General features: G+C 57.0%; 2 protein-coding genes across 3 annotated transcripts; both read left to right on the top strand.

Annotated features, from left to right (window-relative positions):
- Positions 1–353: 353 nt before the first annotated feature.
- On the top strand, positions 354–9,860 carry ZBTB22 (zinc finger and BTB domain containing 22). Of its 2 annotated transcripts, XM_083493729.1 has the most exons (4): positions 400–501; positions 1,074–1,204; positions 2,071–2,797; positions 7,422–9,860. In XM_083493729.1, exon 4 carries the CDS (start codon positions 7,426–7,428, stop codon positions 8,929–8,931), a length of 1,506 nt encoding a protein of 501 aa, XP_083349855.1. In that variant the 5' UTR covers positions 400–501; positions 1,074–1,204; positions 2,071–2,797; positions 7,422–7,425; the 3' UTR covers positions 8,932–9,860. The 2 variants fall into 2 exon arrangements, with proteins under 2 accessions (XP_083349856.1, XP_083349855.1); XM_083493730.1 differs by lacking the exons at positions 1,074–1,204; positions 2,071–2,797 and having other exon boundaries at positions 354–501.
- A 1,718-nt stretch (positions 9,861–11,578) lies between these two features.
- On the top strand, positions 11,579–15,577 carry LOC310702306 (heme-binding protein 2-like). Its single transcript, XM_083493735.1, has 7 exons — positions 11,579–11,651; positions 11,780–11,864; positions 12,467–12,539; positions 12,639–12,762; positions 13,446–13,576; positions 13,683–13,846; positions 15,174–15,577. The coding sequence occupies exons 1-7, from the start codon at positions 11,594–11,596 to the stop codon at positions 15,256–15,258; spliced, it is 720 nt and encodes a 239-aa protein (XP_083349861.1). The 5' UTR covers positions 11,579–11,593; the 3' UTR covers positions 15,259–15,577.
- The last annotated feature ends 319 nt before the right edge of the window (positions 15,578–15,896 follow it).

Below are 15,896 nucleotides of genomic sequence, written 5' to 3'. Positions count from 1 at the left end.
GATTTTTTTTTAATTTTTAGATTTTTTAAAAAACTGTTTTCAAATTTCTTTTAAAGTTCCTCGGAAAGATCCTTTTAAAAAATCATTGACTATGTCAGACCAACAGAGCCACGTACCTGAAGCTGTATGAACTCGTGATTGAGACCCCCCCCAAAAAAAAAAACTCCTCGGCCCTTTCGATCCATCTTCTCCTGCCTTCTCCGTCCCAGCTGCTGGCCAGGAGCCCCCGATCCCGTCTCGGCTCCGGCGCCGGGTCTTCGAGGCGCCTCGCCGGCGAGGCGTATGCAAATGCGGCCCCGCCCTGCGCCTGGCCGCCGCCTCCTCCTCCGCCGGTGGCGCGCATGCGCCGGCCCGCCTCCCCTCCGCCGCCGCCGCGAGCGCGCTCTGCGTCGGGCGTCCAATGCGCGCGCCTTAAAGGCGACGCGGGAGGCGGGCAGCCGGGCGGGCGCTGCGCCGCGAAGCCGAGCCGGAGGAAGAGGCCGCGGCGAGAGAGCGCGGAGGGTGAGCGGAGGAGGAGGAGGAGCGGGCGGGGCGGGGCGGCTCCTGAGCACGTGCAGAGGGCGGCGGGGGGGGGGGCCTCCAGCTGCAGGCGCAGTCTACCTGCCCGCCGCTTGGGGGGGGGCTGCCCTCTCTCCGAAAGGGGGCAGGGCAGGGGGAGGCTCCTGCTACGGAATCAGCTGGTCCTGCTTTGAAAGGTGCCAAAGTTCAGATCCCAAGGCAGGGGGCGATCTCGGCTGAGCCAGAATGCTTTTGGCAGCCACCTGCTAGATCTCAAGAGGCAGGGAGTTCCAAAGTGCAGTTGGAAGGGACCCCGGGGGTCATCCAGCCCCACCCCCTGCGAGGCAGGAATGTGCAGCCCTCCCGTAGGGGGATCCAAGCCGCAGCCTGGGCATGAAAGGATTGTGCTCTTACAAATGCAGGAAATGGGTCTCCTGCAGAGGTGCCCCTTCCGCCGGGCAAACAGGTCCCTTGGAGGGGGGCAGGGGGGGCAGGGCAGGCAGTCTCTCAGGTGAACTGGTCCCAAGCTGCTCAGGGCTTTCTGTGCTGATAGTAACATTTTGAACTCTGCCCAGCAGCACGTTGGTGAGCAGGGCAAGCCTCTGAGCACAAGTCTGCCACCCTGGCCAGGCCTCCCTCCTGTCAGCAATCGTGCTGCAGCATCCGCCACTAACTGCAAGGGAAGCCCCACGGAGAGCGCATTGCGGTAATCCATAATAATAATAATAGTAATAATAATTTCCCCAGCCACTCTGGGCGGCTCCCAATCAGTGTTAAAAACAGTACAGCGTTACATATTAAAAACTTCCCTGAACAGGGCTGCCTTAAGATGTCTTCTGAATGTCAGGTAATTATTTATCTCTTTGACATCTGATGGGAAGGCGTTCCACAGGGCGGGCGCCACTACCGAGAAGGCCCTCTGCCTGGTTTCCTGTAACTTGGCTTCTCGCAGTGAGGGAACCACCAGAAGGCCCTCGGCGCTGGATCTCAGTGTCCGGGCTGAACGATGGGGGTGGAGACGCTCCTTCAGGTATACAGGACCGAGGCCGTTTAGGGCTTTAAAGGTCAGCACCAACACTTTGAATTGTGCTCGGAAACGTACTGGGAGCCAATGCAGATCTCTCAGAACCAGTATTATATGGTCTCGGCGGCTGCTCCCAGTCCCCAGTCTAGCTGCCGCATTCTGGATTAATTGCAGTTTCCAGGTCACCTTCAAAGGTAGCCCCACGTAGAGCGCGTTGCAGTAGTCCAAGCGGGAGATAACTAGAGCATGCACCACTCTGGCGAGACAGTTCGCGGGCAGGTAGGGTCTTAGCCTGCGTACCAGGTGGAGCTGGTAGACAGCTGCCCTGGACACAGAGTTAACCTGCGCCTCCATGGACAGCTGTGAGTCCAAAATGACTCCCAGGCTGCGCACCTGGTCCTTCAGGGGCACAGTTACCCCATTCAAGACCAGGGAATCCCCCACACCAACCCGCTCCCTGTCCCCCAAAAACAGTACTTCTGTCTTGTCAGGATTCAACCTCACTCTGTTAGCCGCCATTAATTCTCCAACCGCCTCCAGGCACCTAGAAGTAGCCCTGAAGTAGCCAGTGCATGAGCCGCTGTGGCCAGGGCTTCCTGGTCCTGGAATGGTTGCTGCCTCCGCTGAACCGCTTGCAATTGCGCAGAGGCCCTCCTGGTCACAGGGGCTCCAGAAGTCCCCAAGCTGTGAACCTGCTCCCTCAGCCCAGCCAGGCAGCTGAGCCATTTCTGGGAGCTCCTTGCCCACAGGATCCAATCCTTGCCAGGATTCAAGCTCAGCTTGTTTTCCTCATCCATTTCGCCACTTCGTCCAAACAGTGGCCTCTCCCCATTCAGAGGTTATGGAGAAAGAGAGCTGAGGGTCATCAGCGGACAGACGGCACCTCCTGGAACTTCTAGGCCGCAGCAGCAGAAGTCCAGTGTCCAGATGAAGGGAAGTCATAGTCTCTCTCTCTCTTCTGCCTTGGTCAGACCCCACCTGGAATACTGGGTCTGATTCTGGGCACCACAGTTTAAGAAGGATGTGGACAAGATGGAGTGTGAGCAGAGGCGGGCGACCAAGGGTCTGGAGACCAAGCCTTGTGAGGAACGGTTGAAGGAGCTGGGAATGTTTAGCCTGGAAAAGAGGAGACAGAGAGATACGACCTCAAGGGCTGCCACACGGAAGATGGAGCTGCTTTGTTTTCTCCTGCTCTGGAGGGCAGGACTCGAACCCGTGGCTTCAAGTTACAAGAAAGAAGATTGCGACTGAGCACAGCGGAAAACCTTTCAGACAGTAAGAGCTGTTTGGCAGGGGAACAGACTCCCACCAGAGATGGTGGGCTCCCCTTCCTTGGAGGTTTCTAAACAGAGTCCATCTGTCATGGATGTTTTAGTTCTGATTCCTTCATTGCAGGGGGCTGGACTAGATGACCCCTGGGGTCCCTTCTATGATGATAATAATAATAAAACTTTATTTATATCCTGCCCTCCCCAGCCAAAGCCAGGCTCAGAGCGGCTAACAACAATAAAAGTAACACACGTTTACCTAAAATCACAATCAATTAGTTAAATTTCCTTCTAAAATCAATTCAAAATCAAATTAATGGCAAGCATTGGGCTAGAGTTCTGTGAGGATTAGCGAAGGAGAGAGGGGGTCAGACTGTGCCTTGGCCAAAGGCCAGGCGGAACAGCTCCGTCTTGCAGGCCCTACGGAAAAATGTCAAGTCCCGCAGGGCCCCGATCTCTTGTGACAGAGCGTTCCACCAGATTGGGGCCTCATGACTGCTGCCAGCAGCTTCAAGTACAGTGGTGCCTCGCAAGACGAATGCCTCGCAAGACAAAAAACTCGCTAGATGAAAGGGTTTTTCGGTTTTTGAGCTGCTTCGCAAGACGATTTTCCCTATGGGCTTGCTTTGCAAGACGGAAACGTCTTGCAAGTTTGTTTCCTTTTTCTTAACACCGTTAATACAGTTGCGACTTGACTTCGAGGAGCAACTCATAGAACGCGGTGTGGTAGCCTTTTTTGAGGTCTTTAAAGACTGGTGATTTTTGAAGCTTTTCCAAAACTTTCCCGACACCGTGCTTCGCAAGACGAAAAAAATCGCAAGACGAAAAAACTCGCGGAACGAATTAATTTCGTCTTGCGAGGCACCACCGTATATGTTAAATAGACTGGAGACGATCTAGTTCCCAGCGGCATCCCAGAGCGCAGCCGCCATGCAGGACAGAGGCGTTTCCCCAATTCCCCAGAGGAGACCGTGGTCAGTGTGGTATGGGATTCCAGCGCCCATGACAAGGGAGTGCATAGCCTCCCCTCATCTTCATCCATCCCTTGTGGCATTTGGGGCAAATATCCCATCCAGAGAGTGCCTTGGACCACCTGAGAGAGCCCCACGGAGGCCGTGAAGCCTCGAGGTCCCCTCTGCTTGGTTACTGAAGTCACTCAGGATTATCGTTTTGGAGTCCCCCAACAATCCCTCAGGGACCGCCTTGGCCAGCCAGATCAGGGGTGCTGCCAGGGGGGCGGTGGAGCAGCAGAACCCCCCGCCCCCGTCTCTCTGGCACAGCCTCACGCCAGGCCCTCCAAGCCCATCGCAAGGTCAAGAGGCCTTGTACCTACGAGACCGTCTCTCCTGGTATGTCCCACGGAGGACCTTACGGTCTTCAAATAAAAACATCTTGGAGATCCCGGGCCATAGGGATGTGAGGCTGGCCTCAGCCAGAGACGGGGCTTTTTCGGCCGTGGACCCGATCAGGTGGAACGCTCTGTCACAAGAGACTGGGGCCCTGCGGGACTTGACATCTTTCCGCAGGGCCTGCAAGACGGAGCTGTTCTGCCAGGCCTTTGGTCGGGGTTCAGTCTGACTCCCTCTCCCCTTTCATAAGAACTTGCATGAAAGCGGCCTCCCAATTTTTCTCACAGGCCCATGTACGTTCAGCACAAACAGTTGGGCCTGGTGAGCATTTAAGGTCCCCAACCCTAACCTGCGGGTTGCCATCTGATTGGATTTTATTCTGATCCTGATCTGATTTGAGGATGTATTTTAATTGATTGTCTGATTTTATGTTAATGTGTTACACATTTGATGTTAGCCGCTCTGAGCCCGGCTTTGGCTGCGGAGGGCGGGATATAAATAAATAAAAAATTATTATTATTATTATTATTATTATTATTATTATGAGGCTCGCTGGTCAAGGAGGGAGTGAGCAACACCCTCACATCAGCCCCCTGGCTCCAGAAACACAGGTGGGCACAGCTGGGTAAGGCCAGCCCACGCAGGTGACTCCCCCAAGCAAGAAAACACCTGCTCACCCACAGTCGGATCCTGAACAAACAGGGTTTCATCGTGGACTGATCTGGCATTCACAACTCAGCAGATCTGCTACCGGTCACTTCTGGGGGGGGGGGTGAGAGGCCTGGGACAAGGAACGGAGACCAAACCCCAAGGCTTTTGCCCCCAAAGTTGGTCAGCCCCCTCCCTCTCCTGCCCTCCAACACTGGGATTTGGGTGGCATCTCGACTGCCCCCCCCCCGAAGCATCGGCGCAGCACCCCTTTGAAGCCTGCGGTCCTCTGATTCTCTGTTTGCAATGTCCATTTCCTTTTTAATTTGTACGCTGCCTTTCCATGTTCTTATGCACAAGGCGGTTTGTGAGCGGGACAAACGGCAACACATACAGCAAAGGTCCCAAGCCTTAGGATCCAGGGCAAAAAAAGGTCCTTCGAAAAACATAACTTTGCCTATAGCAAATAAACTAATAATCAGTAGCCCATTAGAATGTAATAATACACAATGAAATAATCACCAAAATATAATCAATAAAAAGAACAGCAAGTCACAATTCACACAATTACACAAAACTGTGTAAAAGGATCAAAACGGTGCCCTGACCCCAAGGGAGTGGGTTGACAGTGGTGTGACCCAGGACGCAGACTGCTTCTTTAGTTAATTTAATGAAATGTACATCCCAATTGCTTGTTTAAAAAGCAGCAGCACCTCCTCTTATAAGGTTTAGAAAAATCTAGAACTGTATTGTGGGGTTGGAAGAGGCCCCAAGGGGTCGTGGGTCCAGCACCCTGCAACGCAAGAATCACAGCTGAAGGACATGCGCCCCTGATACTGGAATTGCTGGGTTAAAGCCAGGTATTTGAAATGGACAGCAGCTAAGAAGAAATGAAAGTCCTGTGGCTTCTGCCTGTCTGGATGGGTGGAATATACTCAGAGTCAAGGGTGGATTTCATTCTCTTTATGCAGCTCATAGTAGTGAGGAATTAAAGTTTCCCCAAAATATCTGCTTTATATACATTATTTACACAATGGGCCGCATGTGATTGACTAATTCCGGGATTCTCCTGTAGGCCAATCAGGTCGCGGATTCACTTCCACCTGGAGCAGGATTGGGTGGCTCCTGCAGACCAATCAGACTGCTGCATTGTTCTAGGACCAATCAGACTGCTGCATTCTGAATCCTATTGTTCTAGGACCAATCAGACTGCTGCATTCTGAATCCTATTGTTCTGCATTTTGGATCCTATTCAACTCAGTAAATAACACCGGGCTTGCTTAAATAACTGTTTTCTAAGGAGGCCACAGAAAGACCCCAGCAATGTCAACAGGCAGGGAGTTCCACAGGCCTTGGATCTGTCATGAATACTTTGAGAAGCGGGTTCAAAGTTCCCACCCCCTTTGGTGGTTTTATCTGAATAGAATAGGTGTAGCGGCTGGGAAAATGAAGAGCTCCGAGTGGCTTCAGAGCCAAGGGCTTCTCTCTTGCCAGCGAAATGAATCACCGGCTTTCGTGCCAAGAGTGTGAGCAGCCTCCTGCCAGCCCAGGGAGTTATAAAAGTCAAGCAGCTCTGGTTCCGCTGCACTTACATAAAATATTGTTATATCACAATCCGTGCAATAAAATAATGTTATATCACAATTGCACGTGCAAGTGGAAACAAGTGCCATGGACCGGGGGTGGGGGCCTTACTTCTGAGTAAATGTGCTCCATTCATGCCAGGCACTTTCTGTGGGGCTTCCCTCGTGGCGGATCCAGAAGCTGCGTTTGGGGAGAATGCTGCAGTGCAATTGCTGACGGGAGTGAGGCCATGGACGCCTTTGCTCCTCGGAGATCAGAGCCATTTGGGACCAATTTACCTACAAGATCCTGACCCTTGGGGGGGTCCCTTCCGCCTCACCCCACATAATGCTCAACCTTTTAGAGTGGCATCAACCACCCCCTTGGAACTCCCTGCCTGTTGACCTCAATCTCACAGGAAAATATTTCAGATCCTTCTCTGGGTGACCTTTTGCTTTCCTCCTATTTATTTACCTACTTAATTCATAGAGCTGCCCCATAGCAGAAGAATTCTAGGAAACCGGGGGGGTGTGGTGCTGAGAGTGTCAGACTCAGGAGATCAGGGTTCAGATCCCCACTCAGACTCCCCGGATGACCTTGGAGTTGATCGCAGCCTCTTTGCCTTCCTCACAGGGTTGTTGTAGGGATTAACTGGGGAGGGGGGTAGGTAATATGCTTTTATAAATGCAACAAAATAAGCTCTTCTATTGGCTGCTTCAGAAAGCTGGGGGGGGCAGCCAGAGGGAGATGTCGCTTGCCAACGTGGCACCCAGAGATCTCCACGGGGGGCGGTGGAACCTGTGCCAGTCGCAAGACGCAGCTGGCAAATTTCTAGCACTGCCACCAACTGTGGAGGCAGAGAAGAGCCGTCCTGGTTGCAGCCATGCACAGCCCTCTCCTTTTCCATTAATTTGCATTTCTTCAACAGAGTCCCCCCCCCACCTGCCTTTGAGGCCTTAAGCATTAGGGGGGCTCTCTTGGCACCTCCTCCAAGCAATCGCTTGAACCGCCTTCCTTTTCCAAGCCTTCTAACGCAAGTTCTTTTCCCGTCTCCTTTTTTCCGCTCCCCAGCACCATGGAGGCCTCTTCCGGCCTCCCCGTGGTCCACGTGGACTTCCCCGAGGTCACCAGCGCCCTGCTGGAGAACCTCAACCAGCAGCGGGTGGAGGGCAAGCTGTGCGACATCGCCATCCACGTCCAGGGCCGCGTCTTCCGGGCCCACCGGGCCGTGCTGGCCGCCTCCTCGCCCTACTTCCACGACCAGGTGCTCCTGAAGAACATGACGTCCATCGTGCTGCCCAGTGTCATGGACCCCGTGGCCTTTGAGACGGTGCTGGGCTCGGCCTACACGGGCAAGCTGAGCATGGCCTCCGACGAGATCGTCAACTACCTGACGGTGGGCAGCGTCCTGCAGATGTGGCACATCGTGGACAAGTGCACTGAGCTGCTGAAGGAGCGCCGGGGGGCCTTCCTGGGGCCTTCCTCCTCCTCCTCGTCCTCCTCCTTCCGCGCCCACTCCAGCCGCACCAGCGACAACCAGTCGCCCAGCAGCAGCAACTACTTCAGCCCCCGCGACTCGGGCGAGGGCCCCGAGCATGGCAAGTTCCACCCGCTGCGGGGGGCGCTGGCGGGAGAGCGCGACGACCACGACGAGGAGGTCATCTTCCAGGCCGAGAAGGGGCCCCCGCGCTGCCCGGACCCCTTCGCCGGCGGCAGCAAGTTCGTCCTGGAGACGGACGACGACGTCAGCGACAGCAGCGAGGGCCGGCGCCCGGCCTACGTGCGGCCCAGCATCATGCCCCAGAAGCAGTGGGTCTTCGTCAAGAAGGAGCGCTCCCAGGAGGACCTGGTGCTGACCTGCGAGGAGGACGAGGACCCCGTGGAGGTGGCCGGGCCGGCGCCCGAGGCGGCGCTCAGCATCAGCAACGTCCGCACCCTGACGGAGCCTGGCGGGGGCGGCTCGGGGGGCAAGTTGGAGGAGCAGGTGAACTTCTGCGAGTCCTCGGAGGACTTCCCCTCGGCCTACGAGGGCCTGGAGGAGGCCGCCCCCTTTGCGCCGCGCGGCGCCCTCCTGCCCATGGACATGCAGGGCAACCAGATCGTGGTCTTCCCGCCGCAGGCGCCGGTGGAGCACGGGGCGGTGCAGCTGGCGGCCGGCTCGGGCGACGGCAACAAGATCTTCATGTGCCACTGCGGCAAGGCCTTCTCGCACAAGAGCATGCGCGACCGGCACGTCAACATGCACCTCAACCTGCGCCCCTTCGACTGCCCCGTCTGCAACAAGAAGTTCAAGATGAAGCACCACCTGACCGAGCACATGAAGACCCACACGGGCCTCAAGCCCTACGAGTGCGACGTCTGCGCCAAGAAGTTCATGTGGCGAGACAGCTTCATGCGCCACAAGGGCCACTGCGAGAGGAGGCACCGCCTCGGAGGGGGGACCGGCGGCCCCGCGGGGGGCGGCCCGGCAGCCTCCAAGAAGGAGGCGGCGTCGCCCTCCCGGATGGGGGCCGAGGCCGAGTGGGGCACCGGGAGGTCCCCCCGCAGCGAACTGGGCTTTGCGGGGAGCAGTAAGATGTGAGGGGGAGCAGGGGGGCAGGCCAAGCCGGCCTGCGCTAGGGACCCCCACCCAGACTGGGCGCAAGTCCCCCACCTCAGACTGAGTTTTAGGGGGTGGGCAGGACAGCACCACTGGACTGATCCCCCCACCCCGTCCGGAGCGGGTCCTCTGCTGCCGCCGTCTCCCCCAGGAAGGATCAGGACCCCCTGCTGCTCCTCGTAAACAGCCCCCCACCCTTCTCCGTTGTCAGTCGATGTCCCCCATGTCTGCACCTTGCACGGAGGGAACCATAGAGTTGTAGTGTTGGAAGGGACCCCGTGTGGGACTGAACACTAAATACCCCCCTCACCTTCCATGTCTCAGTTGGGGGGGTCATGTAGCAGTCAGCACCCTTCCTCTCCCCGCCCCCCTTGTGTCTGTCCTGTGGGTGTCAAGAGGGGGGGCGGTCCGTGGCTCAGGAGAGCAGGCACTTTGGGGGAGGGGGCTCACATCCCCATCTGAGCAAGGACACCCCCACCCCCCCACCCCCAGAAACCCAGCAGGGGAGCAGCCGGCGGTCAGGAAAGGTGGCCACTCTGAGCTGAGTGCCACCAAGCAACATGTCTTTGTGTGTGTGTGTGTGTGTGTGTGTGTGTGTGTCTGTGAAATTCAAATTGTCCCCCCAGGGAAAGGGGGAAGACCAGGACCTTTGTCATAATTGCGGGGTTGGGGAGGCCTCTTTCTGCCCCCCTCTAGGGAGAACGTGGGGTGCAGAACACTTCCCCCTGCATTGCCCTTCCCAGAGTTAATGCTGTTTATCTGCTCCCCCCCCCCCCAGTTCCGCATCTTGTTCTGTCTGCCTCCATTTACCTTTGAGATTTTTGTAACTTAACTTCGTTTGAGTCTCTCTCTTTTTTTTTAAAGAAAAAACAAAGAAACTGAACCTTCTCTATAAATATTTATTGATCTCTTTTGTGGCCCCGAACACAGTTTGTATATTTCCACACCAACTTCCCAGCCCCCACAAAACCTACTGCCATTTGGGAACCTCCACCAAGAGGCTGATGTTGATAGAACCCTAGAATTGTACAGCTGGAAGGGGGACCCCCGAGGTCTTCTAGCCCAACCCCCTGTTCCCTTGGTAGAGGTAGAGATTCTTAATCTCAGGGTTGTGGGTTTGAGCCCCACGTTTGGCAAAAGATTCCTGCATCGCGGGGAGTTGGACTAGACGACCCCCGAAGAGCCCCCCCAAATTCTGCAATTCTATGAAGGCAGGACTCTCAGCTAAAGAGTAGCACAACTGCATAGAGAGTCTTGACTTGTTTTGCTTATTTATTAAATTTGTATACCACCCGTCATCCGTACCTCTCAGGGCGGTTCAGAGCCTAAAGATACAAGATGAAAACACAAAATACATAATAAAAACAATAATGAAACAGAACAATAGCTGCCCCTCCAACAAAGACATTGAAAAGGATATAAACTGTTAATCATTCAGAGGCCTGGTTGAAGAGGAATGGGGGCACAACAAAGGCGCCAGGCGGACCTCCCTGGGGGGGAGCATCTCAGAAGAGGGGGCCAATGCAGAGAAGGCCCTGCTCTCCAGTTGCCGCCCTCTGGACCTCTCATGGACAAGAGGATGGTCACGGCGTCCGGGTCACTTCATATGGGGGTCGGCTGGCCGTATGTCTGGAATTTTCTGGACAGAGCTGGGATTCGGCCATCAGAAAAAGTGTCTGGGTGGAATTCGCTTAAATGTCTGGGAAAATCGAGATTTATGGCAACCCACGTCGATTTGGGCGGATTTCCTTAAAAAGAGCTCCAAGGCTTCATTTTGGAAGGGGGGAGATTCTGCAAAAAAAGAGAGTAGCTCCTTTGGCAAAAATAGCTCCGCAACTGTGTCCGGATTTTGAAATCTGGCAGCCCTAGATGGAGGGAGACAGTCCCTGAGGTGTTGCAGTCCCGAGCCCTTTAAGGCTTTCAAATGTTGAATTGGGACCGGAAACTAAGGGGCAGCCAGTGCAGTTGGATCAGAATCAGTGTGAGATGAAACCTGCCCAATTCTGCGCTGGCTGAAGTTTCTGAACTGTCTCCAGAAGCAGCCCCACACATTGCCGTAATCCAACGTAGAGATCACCGGAGCGTAAAGGTAAAGGGACCCCTGACCATTAGGTCCAGTCATGACCGACTCTGGGGTTGCGGTGCGCATCTCACTGTGGCCAGCAGGACGAAGCATGGCGAACCAGAGCAGCGCACAGAAATGCCATTTACCTTCCTGCCGGAGCTATTGATCTACTTGCACTTTGAGGTGCTTTCGAACTTCTAGGTTGGCAGGAGCTGGGACCGAGCAACAGGAGCTCACCCTCTTGCGGGGGTTCAAACCGCCGACCTTCTGATCGGCAAGTCCTAGGCTCTGTGGTTTAACCCACGGCGCCACCCGCATCCCCGGAGCATAGACACCCAAATTCAGGTGATCCTGGATAGGGGCTCGGCTGGGCCAAAGCACCCCAACCTGTGCCAACCAGCGCAGGCCAGGTCCCAGCATGTGGCTGTTTTTCCAGCTTACAAAACTCTCCCGTTACACAAGGCTGCATTCCTGGGATTGCGCCAGGGGATCCTGGGGGGGGGAGGAGGAGGGGAGTTTCATAACCGACCCCCTCCCTGGGGCGGGACCACGGAATGCCTTAAATTCGGGGTGGCTGTGATGGGAGCATCTTCGACGGGAGAGAGAGGAGCCTGGAAACCCCACAGATTGAGGGAAGGTAGGGCGGGGTTCAGTGGGGCAGAGAAGGCCGGGGGGGGGGGTGCTCTGCTCAGGGAGGAAGGGGTTCTGGGTCTGTGCCTCCGTCGCTGGGTCTCCTAACCCATTGGGGGGTCTCTCCCTCTCTAGCCCCCATCCCAGCAATGCTGCACACCAAAGCTGCCCCCCTGCCGCTGCTCCTCCTCCTGGTGGGGTTTGGCGCCTGTGAAGAGAGGTAAGCGAGATGGGGGGGGATTGGCGTATTGCCCCCCAGAATCCTTGAAAGGGGCTCCCCTGGGTCATCTAGTCCAGCCCCCTGCAAGGCAGGAAGCGCAGCTAATCCTAGCCCCCCTCCCCACTTCGCGAGACCAGCTTTCTAAAGCATGGGCAGGCAAACTAAGGCCCAGGGGCCGGATCCGGCCCAATGGCAGATGGTCCAGGAATCGACTTGTTTTGCCATGAGTAGAAGGTCCCTTTCTTTAAAATGCATCTCTGGGTTGTTTGTGGGGCACTAGTGGAATTCGTTCATTTCCCCCCTTCAAAATATAGTCCGGCCCCCACAAGGTGTGAGGGACAGTGGACCGGCCCCCTGCTGGAGAAGTTTGCTGGCCCCTGTTCTAGAGAGTCGCTTGCCCCCCTCTGGCCAGGTCGTCTCCCTGGAGAAACTGTGCCGAGGACCCGGATTCCAGTCCCGACTCCTCGGGTCAGAGAAGGGCAGAGCTGGGAGGGGTCCCAGGGGTCATCTAGCCCACCCCCGTTCAGGGCAGGGATCTCAGCTCCAGCATCCCTGGCAGATGGCCATCCAGCCATGTCTTGTCCCCCCCCCCCCTTTTCCAGGGAAGTGTCTCCCTGCAAGAAGGGCCGCGAGTGCTTCTCCTACACGCTCGTCTGCAACGGCTCCGGCTACGAGGTGAGCGACCCCCCCACCGCCCCCCCACCCCCTTGCTCAGTCGGGGGGACGGACCCCCGGCCGCATCTTGACCCCCATCTCCCCCTGCCCCCTTGCCAGGCTCGGCGCTACCCGCCCTCCGTCTGGGTGGGCACCCGCGTCAGCGACGGCTCGGCTTACCTCCCGGCCCTGATCCACGGCTTCTGGCGGCTCTTCCGCTACATCCAAGGGAAGAACGCGGCGGGTAAGGGGGCCTCGGGGCGTGTGCAGAGGGCTGGGCTCCCAGATAGACTGCCTCGGGGACGGGAGGCTCCATGGGGCCAAAACTGGGGAAGACTCTCCAGGCGCCTGGAAGTTAAACCTCTTCCCTGCGCCGGAGGCTGAGCTCTGTCCATGGGGCTTGGGGGTCGCGGAGGAGCCAAAGGGATGGCTGGGGGGGGGTTACCTTGGCTCTCCCCCTCCCCCAATATAGTGCCTCCCTCCATCCGGGCTCCTGGATCCCCAGGAGAGGCTGGGATGGACAAGAGGCGAAGAAATGGCTCCTTCAAGACCCCTCCTCTCCCCCCAGCTCATAAAGCAGGAGCCGCTGGAGTGGGGTGGGGTGGGGGGGCTTGCGAGCCAGGAGAGCCCCCCCCCCGGGCTGCTTGCCCCCCCCCAGGCCTAGTAGACTTTCCTGCTTTTGCAGCCTCTTTTCCCCGGTGACAGATGAGGGAGTGTCCCATGCAATGAATGAAACGCCTGCGCAATTGGGGGGGGGGGGTCAAGGGGGCAGATGTGGAAGCCCCCCCCCCAAGCAGCCCAGGCAGGAAAGGGGACGCCGCCTCCCGCCCTGGTGGGGGACCCGGGATTGTGGTGGAGGGAGGGGGTGCGTGCTCCTTCAGGGCAACCCCCCCTCTGTGACTCTCCCCCCTTCCCCCCTCCCCAAAGGGACCCACATCCCCATGACCGGCCCGGTGCTGACCCGAGTCCGGGACGACCCGGAGAGCCGCGAGTTTGAAATCTACTTCATGCTGCCGGAGGCCTTTCGGGGGGACCCGCCCGCCCCCACCGAGGAGACGGTAAGAGGGGGGCCCAGGGGTCGCCCCGCTCCCCCCCCCCCCCGCCCGCCGTGGCGGCTGCTCTCCAGACTGAGCTGCGCTTTTCCTCCTCCCTCCTCGGCACCAGGTCTTCATTGAGCGCTTCCCGGAGCTGCGCGTCTTTGCGCGCGTCTTCGGCGGCTGGATTACGGACACCAACCGCTTGGCACAGCTGCGCTACCTGGACGGGCAGCTGAGCGCCCACGGGCACCTCCTGCAGGCCGGCCAGCACTACACGGCTGGCTACAACAGGTGAGAGGGCAGGGGCTGCGGGGGCTGACCTGCGGAACTCGCAGCCTCAAGATAGCGGGCGCCTGCCGGGAGGAGAGAGGGGTCTCAGTCCAGCATCAGGTCCAATAATAATAATAATAATAATAATAATAATAATAATAAGAAGAAGAAGAAGAAGAAGAAGAAGTTATTATTTATACCCCGCCCATCTGGCTGAGCTTCCCCAGCCACTCTGGGCGGCTCCCAATCCAGTCTTAAACACAATACAGAATTAAATATTAAAAACTTCCTTAAACAGGGCTGCCTTCAGATGTCTTTTAAAGATAAGATACTTGCCTATTTCCTTCACATCTGCTGGGAGGGCGTTCCACAGGGCGGGGGCCACTACCGAGAAGGCCCACTGCCTCTAACCTCACTTCTCGCAGGGAGGGAACCGCCAGAAGGCCCTCGGAGCTGGACCTCAGTGTCCGGGCTGAATGACAGGGGTGGAGACGCTCCTTCAGGTCTACTGGGCCTTTGAGGCCGTTTAGGGCTTTCAAGGTCAGCACCAACACTTTGAATTGTGCTCGGAAACGTACTGGGAGCCAATGTAGGTCTTTCAAGACTGGTGTTATATGGTCTCGGCAGCCGCTCCCAGTCACCAGTCTAGCTGCCACATTCTGGATTAGTTGCAGTTTCCGGGTCACCTTCAAAGGTAGCCCCACGTAGAGCGTGTTGCAGTAGTCCAAGTGGGAGATAACCAGAGCATGCACCACTCTGGCGAGACAGTCCGCAGGCAGGTAGGGTCTCATCCTGCGTACCAGATGGAGCTGCCCTGGACACAGAATGGACCTGTGCCTCCATGGACAGCTGTGATTCCAAAATGACTCCCAGGCTGCGCACCTGGTCCTTCAGGGGCACAGTTACCCTATTCAGGACCAGGGAATCCTCCACACCCACCCGCTCCCGGTCCCCCCAAAACAGTACTTCTGTCTTGTCAGGATTCAACCTCAATCTGTTAGCCGCCATCCATCCTCCAACCGCCTCCAGGCACTCACACAGGACCTTCAGCAGGGGGGCTGCCTCTGAATGGCCGCTGGCTGCGGGTAGGGGAGAGCAAACAGGACCGAAGGGCTAGGGTGACCTAGTGGTTAGAGCGGTCTCCCAGGAGACCAGGGTTCAAACCCTCCGGGAGCCATTGGGCTCGGTGGGTGGTACTGCCTCCCTGGCAGGGTCCCGGTGAGGAGGACCCCCTGACTTCCTACTGGGATGAGGGGGGGCTGGGTCTCCTCGTTGCACGAGGGAAGGGGTCCGGACCCCCGTCTTCCTGGAGCTCACCTACCCCTCTTTCTGCCTCCCTCCCCCACAGCCCCATGGAGATTTTCAACAGGCGCAACGAAGTCTGGCGAGTGGCGGAGGGAGAGCTCAGCTGCAGCCCCACGCTCCAGGAATAATTATTTGCGACCCCCATCGAGGACGCCCGCTCAACCTCGTCTTCTTCCTGCTCCCCAAAGAATGGGGGCGCTGGAAGGGGCCACCCAGATGCCATGTAGTCCACCCTCTCCTTGCCAGCAGAGCCCAGGTATCTCTTCATGCTCCACGTGAACTGGCTGCCACCCCCACCCCGACCGTTGAGGAGACGTTCACTCCCCCCCCCCCCGAAGATGCTGGCGGAGGCTGAGAGAGGGGGGTCCTTTTGCACCTCTCTGCAAAAATAAGACATATCATGCAGGACTCACCCGTGAAGGAAATAAATTGCATTAGCAAAGGAAACTTGGCAGAGGTTTTTGTTCATGCGAGCCAGTGAGGATGAGCTGAAAGACGGTTTCCCCTTGGAAAGATCCCTTTGTAGAGTGGGGCGGGACCCCCAGGTCTGACCCCCTGCGGCAGGGCAGGAAGCGCCCCTCTTGCCAACGTTGCCCTGAGCCGGGATCTCGCAGGTCGGCTCTGTCCTGATCCCAACACCGCCCTGCTCTGCTCTTGCTTTCCATTTTGGATGTTGGAAACATACAGGTGAAACTCGAAAAATTAGAATATCGTGGAAAAGTTCCAACTTGAAAGGTGAAACTAACATATGAGATTGACTCGTGAC

Source organism: Podarcis liolepis (genome assembly GCF_965112155.1).
Source record: "Podarcis liolepis genome assembly, chromosome: 2".
In the NCBI taxonomy this organism is placed as follows: Eukaryota; Metazoa; Chordata; class Lepidosauria; order Squamata; family Lacertidae; genus Podarcis; species Podarcis liolepis.
The sequence above is the reverse complement of the archived record's forward strand: the minus strand, read 5'-3'. Positions and strand labels throughout refer to the sequence as shown.